This window comes from Eucalyptus grandis, chromosome 5 (assembly GCF_016545825.1).
Source record: "Eucalyptus grandis isolate ANBG69807.140 chromosome 5, ASM1654582v1, whole genome shotgun sequence".
In the NCBI taxonomy this organism is placed as follows: domain Eukaryota; kingdom Viridiplantae; phylum Streptophyta; class Magnoliopsida; order Myrtales; family Myrtaceae; genus Eucalyptus; species Eucalyptus grandis.
The window spans coordinates 23,413,971-23,426,644 of record NC_052616.1 but is presented as its reverse complement, the minus strand read 5'-3'; the positions used below and the strand labels follow the sequence as shown (position 1 = coordinate 23,426,644).

The 12,674-nt window shown below is 40.6% G+C and overlaps 1 protein-coding gene across 2 annotated transcripts; it reads right to left on the bottom strand.

Moving 5' to 3' along the window:
• Window positions 1–3,607: 3,607 nt before the first annotated feature.
• Window positions 3,608–5,725, bottom strand: LOC104423757 (UPF0481 protein At3g47200). 2 transcript variants are annotated; one of them, XM_039312468.1, is made up of 3 exons: window positions 5,075–5,725; window positions 4,084–4,795; window positions 3,608–3,917 (listed from the first exon to the last, which is right to left on the bottom strand). In XM_039312468.1, exons 1-2 carry the CDS (start codon window positions 5,666–5,668, stop codon window positions 4,103–4,105), a joined length of 1,287 nt encoding a protein of 428 aa, XP_039168402.1. In that variant the 5' UTR covers window positions 5,669–5,725; the 3' UTR covers window positions 3,608–3,917; window positions 4,084–4,102. The 2 variants fall into 2 exon arrangements, with proteins under 2 accessions (XP_039168402.1, XP_010034510.2); XM_010036208.3 differs by lacking the exon at window positions 3,608–3,917 and having other exon boundaries at window positions 3,964–4,795.
• Between the last annotated feature and the right edge of the window lie 6,949 nt (window positions 5,726–12,674).

The following is a 12,674-nucleotide window of genomic DNA, read 5'->3' as shown; positions in this document are numbered from 1 at the left end:
CATTTAAGACATTGCGTAAAATCTGATAAATGAATTACGTGGAAGATTTACCACGAGTTCCTATATGAAATCACATATGTATATCAATAAAGTTGAATAATTTGTGGATCATTGAAGTTAACCAAGTTGATCCCATTTTTCAATCTTCAGATTTTGCAGCTCTTTGGCATTAGAGAAGGTGGTTGATTTCCCAACCAAACGGTGCTGGGAGGTGAAAAATGTGCCATATGCGCTCAATATAATTGTGCGGCGTGTGTGATTTCTGTTTGTAGAAAGTGTTGCTAAAATGTCGTTATTACATTAGGTGGGAAATGGGCATTTTCTTATTCCATTACCGCAACCAAACGGACCATTATTGATTTGAATCTGCAATAATCAAATGCCTTATTAGTAAGCACTTTGCAATCATCAACGTTAAAGCTTGCCTGAAACTAATGGTGGGCCTAAGTATCACAGGCAAATGCACCCTACTTAAAGGAGGTAGAATGCGACATTTCTTTCCAAGTAGAGTCTGGCTCCAAAAATATTCAGTTTATGCAGGATTTGAATTCTCGTTAGACATAGCATAAAAAATTGTCACAAGAGAGAGACATAGCATAAAGATTTGTCAAATACACTGAAAGTGGGCTGCCATTTGAGCACATGGTGATCAATGAATGGAGTAGAGTGTGACTCACGTGAAGGTCCAGCTCTAACCAATATTTTCTTCTACTAAATTAGTGATTTATGTCATTTCGAAATGACTCAACAAGCCTATCTAAACTATTGATTACCTCAATCACCCTAACATGCTATTATTAAAACTTAAATTGGGTTGGCCCACCTTTCGTCCCGTAATCAAATTTTCCTCTTCGACGTTTATCTCCTTCCTACCTACTTCTTACCGAGATTGAAGAGGTTCTAGTCAAAATTCCAAAATTTTTAAGACATTTTTGGTGATAAGAAGTATGGCAGTTTTTAAACTTTTCTCAAAGCAACTTTTTCTCCATTTTCTTTTCTTCTTTTTAATCCTCCCTTTTCTTTCAAACAAAATATCTCTCTTCCCCCCCCTTCCTCCTCCATACTTCTTTATGTTCTTCTCCCTAACTTTCTATTCCCATATACAAAAAGATCAAAGGAAGTGTGAACTCGAAAGATCACATCAAAATCATGCAAAATTCAAAGCAGAATAGAACATATGCATTGAACTCAACTTAGAATGATATATCTCTCATTCATGTTTTACATTACAATGCCCTCTATTTATTATATCGACGAAATAGAGCTTATGGAACACTTTCATTGAATTGAGAAAAACAATCTTTCAAAGTGCTCCCAGTTAATTGAACAAAATATTCACATATCGAGCATTATTCATAAAAACATTATATATTCCTTTAATTTCATTTAAAATGATATTATGTCGTGGACAACAATTAGATCGGATCAGCGGAAACATGATTATCACTCCGTAGGAAGGATCGACGGGTTTCACCATTTGAGGAGTAGTTTAGGGCGCGTTTGGTTGTGTTTCTGTTTAAAAATTGTTCCAGGGAACAGAAATAGAAAAAAGTGTTTCTGTTCCGGGGAACAATTTTTGAACAAAACAACGCGTTTGGTAAACTTGTTCCGGGAATAAAAAATAAACAGAAACATGTTTGGTAAATTTGGATAATTTTTTTATTTCTTTTATTTTTTCTATTTTTTTCTTATTTTTCCTTTTTTTCTTTTTTTCTTTTTCATTTTTTTTTTCTTCTTTTGGCCGGTCGCCGGCCAAGGCCTTGGCCGGCGACCGGCCGCGAGGATCGGCCTCGCCTTAATCGGGCGAGGCCGAGCTCGCCCGGCGGGCGAGGTGCGGCCTCGCCGGATCGGGCGAGATCGAGCTCGCCCGAGCCGGCGCGAGGTCGACCTCGCCATGGCCGGGCGAGCTCAAGCTCGCCCGGATCCGGCGAGGCCGAGCTCGCCCGGCCGGCCGGCGCGAGGCCGACCCTCGCCCGGCTACGGCGAGCCTCGGCCTCGCCTGGGGGACGGCGAGCTTCGTCATCTGGGGCCGGCGAGCCTCGCCGTGGCTGGGCGAGGCCGCCGGCCCTCGTCGGCCGATCGCCGGCCATGGCGAGGCCGGCGACCGGCCAAAAGAAAAAGAACAAGAAAATAAGAGAAAAAGAAAAAGAAAAAAGTATTTCTCATTTGTGTTTGAAACAAGAAACACAAAATTTGTGTTTCTTGTTTGTTTCTTTTTTGTTCACGGGGAACAAAAGAACAAAAAGGAAACGCACCCAAACGCGTTTTGTTCCTTTTTGTTCCTAGGAACAAAAAACAGAAATTTCTGTTCCTGGGAACAGAAACATGGTGCAGCCAAACAGGCCCTTAGTCACTATCACATAGGACATGCCGTGCACTTCTGTAGCTGGTAGATTATGAAGTACTTGATTCCCTAACATGCGTGTTAATTTTTCCAACCGCTAAATTGACTTGTGGGTCATTTCATATGCTGAGCGGTAAGATGATCATTTACCCTAAACAGATGGAATAAATAACCATGTATGGCAAATGTAGGAGTAAATTTTTCTAACCGTTGATAAGAAGATAGTACATTTACTCCTACTTTTGTCATACATGGTTTTTTTGCGCTTGTCTCTCATGTAATTGAGTAGTAAGATGATGGTTTGCCTTAAATTTAAAGATTTCATTTATTAGTTTTGGCTCTTATTGAGTTTTGGCTTGCCCGTTTATTTTTAAATACATGCAAGATGGACCTCTCACTGTCATTGCTTTTTGGAGCTCCCATGTATTTTGATTGTGAATATCAAGATATGCTTATTGTCCCGGGCTTAGTTCAAATAATTCAATTAAGCTCAAAACCCCTTGCTAATGCAATATTATATGGGTTTAATTAAAATGCTCTTAATACTTATATGCAATTTAATTAATATTTTTGTTATGGAGTTGGGTTGATCTTTAATTTTTCTATACAATAAATGTTTAATTGTGTCGTCAAGATTTAAGAATCAATAACAAGCGATTGTTCAGGCCCTTCAAACTGGGAGACATAATCTTAACATTCCACATACATAATTAACAATTTTTGTTTGGTTGGATAATTAACAGTTTGTTGTTATCTAATCTTGATGTAGGATTCTATAATGGCGATTAAGAAGTGTTATATCTTTCCCTCTTTCTATCTTGGGAAGGACGTTGGAAGTTTCAAAATATTTCTTTCTCAGTATAAAAGTGTGTTTGTTCTTTGTATTAATGATTGATTGCTTGACGATCGGAAAATATATAGATGACTTTGAAATTTGAAGCTGATGGGGAAGAGAAATGACTTTGATGGCCAAATTTGTTGCTCACTTAAATTTGTTGAAATATGCTAAAATTTTAATCGGGAAGAAAATGGTGCAATGGAAGATTTCATTTGCCTAAAACTAGACCAGCCTTTACATAATTGGACTGCTGGTATTAGTGGAAGCGTGTGTTCCAATGTATACGTGTATGGTCTAGTTGATGTGGAGGAATGGACAAGAATAGGTTATAAACAAAGTTTATGGGACAAGGATAATTTTATTAGTTTATGAAAATGGTATTATAAATATAGTTGAAGGACGTGTTGGGGAGGGATATAGGATATAGGATATGTATATTGAGCTTACTCCTCCGCAGACTTGGTCGAGGGCTAAACCCCACACACACGACCTAGCATACGTAGGCTCTATTTATAGGCTCTTTAAAATAATCGAGCCACTTTTTTTGACATGTGTAAGGCAACTTCCTTCTTCACGGGGATGCCTCAACTCTTGTTTACTTTTTTTCAATGTTTCCCACCTAAGTCTTCCCCAACTTGGCTTCTGCTTACTATTTCTTTAGCTGATGCTTGCTTGCATTCCCACGTTCATGTTTTTCTTCAGCCATCGCCATTCTTGACATAGTTGAGGAGAGATCTATAGAATTTGGAAAATGGATCAAAATTTCTGACATGGACAAATATGAAAAAGACCAAAACAAGAGAGTTATCATTTGATTATGATAAACGAACAGCCAAATGTCCATTATTCGGTACATCTAAAGTGGTAAATGAACATGACTGGAAAGGGGAAATTATTGTACAGAGAGGCAAATTGTGGGTTCAATAGCTGAGCACGGTATATGTGGTCTGAATTATAGTGACTGCGAAGAGGAAGATAGCCGCGACCAGAGACAATAAAGCCCAAGGACTCCTGAAGTAGGTCTGAATGAGATTAGCCCTCCACTTGTTCCAGGGCTTGTTGCAGTACTCGTTGACCTCATTGCACACAGCAATGAGACTGCTGTTGGGTTCAATTGTTGTGTACTTGGCCAGCAAAGGGAACAGCTTGGTAGTCTCCTTGTCGCTCCCCAGGACATTCAGGACTATGCCCAAGGTGTGGAGAAGCGTGACGTCGCACTCATTGGCGATGATGTAGTCCATGAAGTAGATGTAGGACGTGACCTCGTTCCCCGTCCCGACATGGAAGCGCTCAAACGCGATGAGGTTGAGGAACATGGACTCAGTTGCTTCTTCCACCACGATTTCAGGGAGACTCAGAACCCCGCCAGCGAAGGAGATGTCTGTGAGGCTGCCAGTGTTGCTCTTCTTGAGCTGGATCCCATGCTCCTTGAGCTCAGTGGCCGACTGGACTAACAGAAGGCCCTCACACCCCACCTTGTCCAGCTTCGGCTTCTCATGGAGTAGTAGGCTCTTCCTGACAACGTCCAGGACGTGCAGGCATTTGCCTATCCTCACCGTGCGCTTGCCAGTGAAGCAGTAATTGAGGATGAGCCTGTTGACGTATTCGTCATCCTAAGTTGTTGGTGTGAAGTCAGTGCATTTGAAGGTGAGATGGCGGTCGTATCAGTTGTAATTGAGTTTAAGTGAAAAAAAGAAAAGAAAGAAAAAGTTGTTGCTTCCGATAGTGGTGATAGATTTAGTAATCAAATTCTCAGTTGATCTTGAATATTGCATCAAACAGGTTTGGAGTATTCAATTTGATGGATCCCACGTGAGGGGCAGAAAGTCCATCTGTGATCATCAAGATTTACCGTTAGGTGAATCTGTCAAAGCAAAATCTAAGAAACTAACCTCCTTGCCATCACTCTCGACGGCGACCAGCCGATCCAGCACTAGCATTGGCAGCTGATTCTCTAGCATCAGCATGTCTGGCCATATGTATGGCATTATGGAAAGCATCCTGTGGGTGTACAATATGGGGTCGTCAGGCTCATAGTCATCCACCACCTGTGTCGCGCTCCTCAGGATCTCAAGCATGAAGCATCCGTCAGTGATCATCACCTTCAGGAACCGGTTTGCCTCGCCATCACCGCCGCCCTCCTTCCACTCCAGGTCCAGTGTGTCATAGCTCTCCTCGAGGTCTCGGGCCACTTCCCTCAGGGACTTAAGGAAGGGATCGAGAGGCTTCCCAGACCGTCTGAGGAAGTGGAGAAGCGCGCGGTGCTTATGGTCCTCCACGGTGCGGAGGTGGGTCTTGCCGTGGTGGTAGGGGCCGAAGGAGACAGCCTGCGGCTGGAAGGCCTTGCGGTTGAGGTCGGTGACACAGGCGGGGACCCTGTAGATGGACCGCTTCTTCCAGTACTGTAGCTCGTCGGTGGGCATGCACTTGAGGCTCTCGTTGATTTGGACGATCCAGTTGGTCTCGTTCGGGTCCGACGGTGGCATGGTTCCGCAAGTTCCTGTTTTGGAGTGTCCTACGTTCTATTTTTTATTAAGCCGAAAGGGTTGTGAGCAGGGGTCAATTTATGGAGAAAAATGGGAAGAGAGGAGGTATTAGGAGACAAAATGTACGGGTGACCGACGCTTCGTGCACGACAATTCGAATTGCATGCCCGCAATGCACGTTATCTCCCCACCGTGTACGACGTTCTGAATCCGATAAATCTCACGAGTGTCTCTAATCGTAGGGCCCGTATGCATTGAACACATGTAATGCCAATTTGGGTAGGGACTTTGCATATTTCACTTGACACGAGTTAAAATAGTACTTCTTTTTGGTTATATTTGGTAATAATTGAGTCTCATGGTACTTGACGCACTTCTTTGTGCTTATATCGCAAGTAGGAAAAAAAAATTACCACAAATAGTGGCGCTATGATATTATGTGTGCATGGTTAACTCATGACAATCATAAAACTTCTCATTCATTAACTTTAAATGGCACACAAGACGGGTTGTAACCATCTTATGTGAAGCTCAAGTACTCTCACTTATTTTATACAATCGGCTATGAGCATTTAGGAGCTCCAATTGAGAAGAACTCGACTCCATTAGAACTGCTTATGAGCTCAAATCAAGAAGCACTTGGATTCATTATAGCTGCTATAATCAGTAAACTCTAAGCATAAATATCTTGCGGAATGTCAAGTTAATCCAAAAGCAACTAATTTCATCACCTGATTAGAAGAATACATCATTTTGATGAATCGGTTTTCCACGTGAAGTTCTAATTACGCGATGACCTCATACCGGGTCTGTTAAATTAGTGTATCGACTTTAAATTTAGATAACGATTTGTTAAACTGAATTTTATCGAGGGAGATCTTCCAAAGTGGATTATAAAATCGGATGAAGAAATCTCTCTTCTTATTGGACATACTTTTGGACCAGCAAAATATCACTACAAGACAAAAGAGACATGGGGGCCCAAAGTCAAAATCTTGACTTTAGGCACACGATATAAAAGCCAAAAGGAACGTGAAGCCCTTGCACGTCCACGCCGCCTAAGTGGGAGCTGCTGAAACCCTACGAAGAAGCTGCACAAAAGGAACATCCAGAAGAACGCCGCACGATACAGAAAGAAGAACGCGAATCCGTATGTACGCGAACCAAAAGACGAAGGCTGGAGTTCTTATTTTCGACGTACGTAGAGCGTTTTTGTTTAAGCTTGAACGCGCGTTGTTTTGTGCCATGAGTTTACGTTTCAGTGAATTGTTTATTTATAAATACTTTGGATTTAAGGTTAAATCTAAGTGTGAGAAATACTTGAGCGTGTGATCGATTGTAAACTCTGATTCTCCGTTTATATTTGATTATTTGCTACTGACTCTCTTCATGGATATAGATACTTATACTCAGATCGAACCATGTAAATTTTTGGTATCCTTATTATATCTCGTTTATTTTTCTAGTAGTTTCGCGTAAATTGCAAAATCTTGACGTTTTCGCGTGTCATATTCCAACGGGGTCCCTTTCACCCAGGCAACACGCACAGTTTTTGTCACCAAATGAGCCAAATGGAGGACATTCCTTTCTTGATCAAAGACTGATTAAAGCGAGAAGAAGAGCTGATTGGAGCAGTTCGCTACTTTTGCTCTGAGAGAATCCTTGTGAAGCTGGAAATACATAAGATACAAAGTATATTCATTAGCATTAAGGCAGAAAAATTTGGGAGTACAAGTCGAAGGCATCGTGGATTTGTCTATTTTGAGCGTATCTATCACTCAGGAGTTTTAAATGTGAGACTATTTAAATTTTTTCCAGATGAAGAAGTCATTACCTAATTCATTGTACCAGATAAAGTCAATGTTACGATTAAAATAATGTCTATCATGTGTTATAAATTACTTTGTCCTTTACGTTATTCATGAAGTTTTTAGTGTAAATGATTTTTTTGGTTGTCGGCACTGTATCAACACGATGTACCCCGGAAGAAGCTGCAGGATTTTAAGCGAAGGATGCACATCAGGCACGGACCATTATGCGTTTCACCTTAAAAGCCAAGATTAGCCTCCGACGATTAGCATCGGCTCTCTAAGAAAGAGGAGCAATTATGTGCTAATCCTCCAAAAAAAAAAAAAAATCTTCTTCTGTTACTAAAGATGCGGAGTCATGTCAAACTCTTGATAAGGGACCTTCTGACCAGATTCGACCAAATTGACAATAGATTTACTCACCACCTAGATATCCCTGATCATGGACTAGTGATCGAACAAGCCTAAGAGTTTTGCCGATCTTTTGAGTGGATTCGCCTAAAAATATCCTTCCTAGAACCTTTTTGTGAACCGAATGCAGTCATAATTATTGATCATATGAGATACATATATGGACATCGCGTAGGATTCACATGACCAATTGTTGCAATTGATTCAATCCATATTGATTTGGCTCGGGAAAATAAATAAAAAATCCCCCGAGGCAAAGCATGTCCGAAATTCTATGCCCCTAGATACACGAATGCGTATGTGTAGTCAAGAATTTTTGTATGGAGAATTTTCATGCTTTTAGACTGGCCAAAAAATTCCAAAGGCAGTTATGGCAAGAAGAGAACGACTTCCCCAATGTGTATTTCTTCGTCAGGAATATGTGCAACAACAAAACAGCAGTGGAACAATGCCCCATCGGATGGCGCATCCTTCTAATATAATGGAGTGACGTATGTGGAACGCAATTATAGAGGCAGAAACTGATAGACATATAAAATTATTCAAAAAGTCCTAAACCTATTATACAGATTCAATCATAAATATTTCAATTTTATCAATAAAAATTTAAACATTTTTCACATTTTGCCAATTGAGTTCATTTGATCAATCTTGATTGAAAATCACTAACGTGAATACAAACATCTTATATGGCACAATTAATGTTGACGTGGACAATTTTTTTTTTTTTTTTTTTTTAATATTTTAATATTTTTCGAATTATTCTTTTCTTTTTGAATAACCGTAGGCTAGCCCTCCTTAGGCAAGGGCATCACTACCCCTAGCTAGTCACAGGCAAGGGCCTCACGCCCTCACTAGCCACATGTGAGGGCATTGGCCCTCACCTAGATCCAAGTGAGGGTCACAACACTTACCTTTGTCAGCCAAGACCACAACATGCTCGCCAACGATATACCCTCACTTGGTTTGGGCAAGGACCGCAACGCCCTCACTTGGCATGGGTGATGCAAGAGCATCACAGCCCTTTCCAGCCAAAGGGTGACGCTTGTGGCCAGTCATTAGGCGAGAGTTATAAAAAGAAATGGAAAAATAAAATAATAAATAAATAAAATAAATTTGAAAAAATTAAAATATTATTAAAAATTATCCACTTCAAAGATCGACCGTACCACAAAAGATAACCAGTATCCATATCAATGATTTTTGGTTAAATTGGCTTGATGGATTCAATTGAAAAATTATAAAATAAAATAAAAATTAGGACTCAATTTGGTAAATTAAAAGATTTGAGACTGAATTGATAAAAATGTAATAGTTTAAGGCGACGTGGACGAGTGGGCTCCCCCATCCTTTGGGCGTTGCTCTCCAGCTAACTTAACATTCACGGAGACATTCAAGTCAAAATCTTGTTTTATCTCGCTTTTTATTCCTTCCGAAACCATCCTTAATAAGAAAAAATTAAACTGTCTTTGATTCTATCCACATCCACCGTTTATGCGCTCGCTTGCCCCACTAAAAACATAATCGTCTCATTCTTCACCCGTTTCCTCTTCTAGAAAAAATGCCTTCTCTTTTTACCTTTTAGAGTTAACTTTCGGTCTATTAGTCTTCTTCTTATAGCGTGCTTGATGCTAGTCACATGTCTATTATAACATATGTGCATTTGATTTGCACAATCGTATCCTTTCCTCCTATATTCCTCTCGCTCTATTGTGATTGGCTAATTGTACCATTAACTTGGAAAATCGACGGTAAACCTTGCCACACATTTTCCATAAGAAGGAGAAATATTCGTGTTTTGCTTGGTAATTTCCACACGGTTGCGTTGGAGAAAGATAACTTATGTGGCTGTCATTTGACTATCAGACGGTCGCATTGTGACGTCCTCAGCACGTCATGGCTTACATGGCTATCTAAATATTTTCACTTGTTAGGCATACGAAAACGTATCACGACATACGAAATTCAAGGAATGCACGGAGGAATATAAACCAAGGCAATTTCATTTCCTTTAGTTTTAGATACTCTTGGGCGACCTATGTCAAGTACTTTGGGGATTAACCAAAATACTCCTACTCTAGAGTGAACCAAAATTCCATCAACTGTACCACTCCAATTGTGATACCGTATATCTACAAGATAGCCTATCTCGTCCAAACTGCCCGGTCTACCAAAAATGCTATTCTCATCCTCTAGCCCTCGTCCTATTGACCCCGCTGTCTCTATCATCATCACCGTTTGGGAGTAGGAGTGGTCCCACCAAACGCTAGCTGATTCGAGCATAGACGACAATGAACCTGATTAGCACTGGGCCCAATGGTAGACCATCATCGAGTGTTAGTATTGTGATGACACGGATGAAGGTGACATTGGGAAAGTCGAGGTTGTGCAACTTAGTCTGGTGCCATGTGAAGTCCGTCGGGGCACCATAGAGGATCATGTGGGATGCAAGTAATAGTAACATGTTTATTGATTTGAAAAATAATAATCCACCAAGGGTGAGCCTAAACTCAACAAGCAAACTACCAAGTAATCCATACTACATTTGTTAATGACGACAAATGTGAGGAAGTTTAGACATAAAATGTAGAAGATTGTTTTGAAATCAACTTGCCTAAAAACTTTTTTCAAAAGCAGAATAGCAGGTGAAAAACATTTCCTTTGAAACCAGTAAACCACCAAAGCTCAAATGAAATCTAAAAATGTCAATGATCATATTTGCTGTGAATTAGTTGCCACCAACTTCTGGGGAACCCCGTTACCCCTAAGGCATCTCGCACCGATCCAGCATTGCGAGGACATCTGGGGGAACTGTGTTACGCCCCCTAGGCATTCGGAGGAACCTAGTTACCCCTCTGAGCATCCCTATTATCACCTGAGGCATCGTTGTCTCAAGGATCGATGGCACTCTCAAATCACACACTCATCCTATGGTGCAGCAATTCAATAGTTCAATTTAAACATGCCATCCATTGAATTAATGTACAAGAACAATTCAGTGTCCACCATCAACTATGTTTTATAAGCCAGAGAAGTGATGGAAACATTTAGTTGGCATTACCAATTCAAAATGACGGGCTACAAAAGGGAGTTTAGCTAAAATTGACCCCAAAAAAAAAAAAAGAAGCTCGCCCATCTATAGAAATCAAGGGTATTCGCCAAGCAAATCAATTCCAAAAATCACGAAACTTTGACACAATGTGGATGAATCTCCAAGGAACCTTTTTTTTTATAAAGAACTCAAGACCTGGTTCAACTTGTACGAGTCCCAATAATTTTATATACTTTGGGTCAGAATAGGGTAAATTTTTAGGATGCAACAGATTCGAGAATGAGCATTTTGGATGCTTAATTGAGCTCCAAAAATCATGGAAAAATTTCACGTTATAGTTTAAGATATGATCTAAAAATTTCATGGGGATACTAGTCCAAATCTTTTGTCAAAAATTCTATAGAAAATGGAAACCAAGTAAAGGTCTAGTAATTGTTTACGAAGACATATATGTCTTTGGACTCACGTAGTTTGTCAAATATATTTTGCACGTACACAGTCCGAAAAATTCAAATTTAAGGCATGTCGTAAAACAAGGTATAACGAGCAATTTCACAAAGAAAGTCTCACCAAATCTACCACACAAACCAGCACAAAATTGACAAAATCAGTGTCTACAGTAAACCAACCAGAAAATAGCTGTAACCTCGGATTCGTACACAATTTGTGCTATTTAAGCTCAAACCAGCGAAAATATCAATATCTAGCATTTGAACAACAACGAACTACAATTTCGGCAATACTTGCAATGCACATTCTCTGAAACTGTTGACTAATACAACTAAGTGCAAAATCAAACGAGACAACTAAAACTTGAGGAAATCGGCCCCAATATACAAAAATCAACCTACATAGCACAAATGGGAAGGAATTTACTTGCCTTGAACTTCTAGGAGCGGCTGGTGTCGTGCGGTGGTGCTGCGGAGGCCTCGGCCCTTTGCTGTTCGCCCAGTGCTTCGAGACGAACCGGGACGTGGAGCAGCTAGTGGCACGATGCGTGGGGGGAAGGTTGTTTTGTTTTTGGTGGGGGAGTGTTGGCGAGACGGAGGGCGTTGTTGGGCAGCTAGACGGCGTGAAACACCGCGGTTGTGCGCGCAAGACAGAAGGTTGCTGCACAAGTTGGAGAGGACGAAGAGGGTGTTTGGTGTAGAATAAAAGACGGTTGCTCGTTGCTTGCCTAATATGCGGTCTCCACCACTTAATCTAAGTTTGACCAATAGGATTGCGTGCCAGATGGAAGAGTGCTCTTCAGCCTAGTGTCCCTTCCTGCTGATTAATCCTCTAATCTGTCCATCTTATAGCTGATATTGCTAGTATAAGTACCTAGAGAGGGGGTGAATAGGTATATAAAAGATTTTTCTTCGATAATTGCACAATACTAGACAGTTGATGGATTTGAGACAAACGATAATCAAAGTAAAACTGAGAGAGGAGAAAATTGAACACGCGGTTTATAGTGGTTCGGCTTATATCAAGCCTACGTCCACTCTTCTTCACTGACAGCCTATTGGCTGGATTCCACTATGAACAAAAGAGAAGTTACAGCACAGCTTTGCCTTGATTCTACAGTATAGATGTTCTACCACACCTCCTCAAGATTTCTCACAAATATAGACTCTCTTTTGTATACAAGGATTCGCTCAGAGTAATTGTCTAAACAAAAAGGAGCTTCAGACTTTGGAATTCTTCTATCGCGCACACCTTGAACAACTAAGACCGTCTTCCTTATATACTC

Coding starts and splice junctions, on each gene's coding strand:
- LOC104423757 (XM_039312468.1), bottom strand. CDS start 5,668: ATGCCACCGTCGGACCCGAACGAGACCAACTGGATCGTCCAAATCAAC. Junction 4,796..5,074: donor TCGAGAGTGATGGCAAGGAG/GTTAGTTTCTTA, acceptor CCAACAACTTAG/GATGACGAATACGTCAACAG.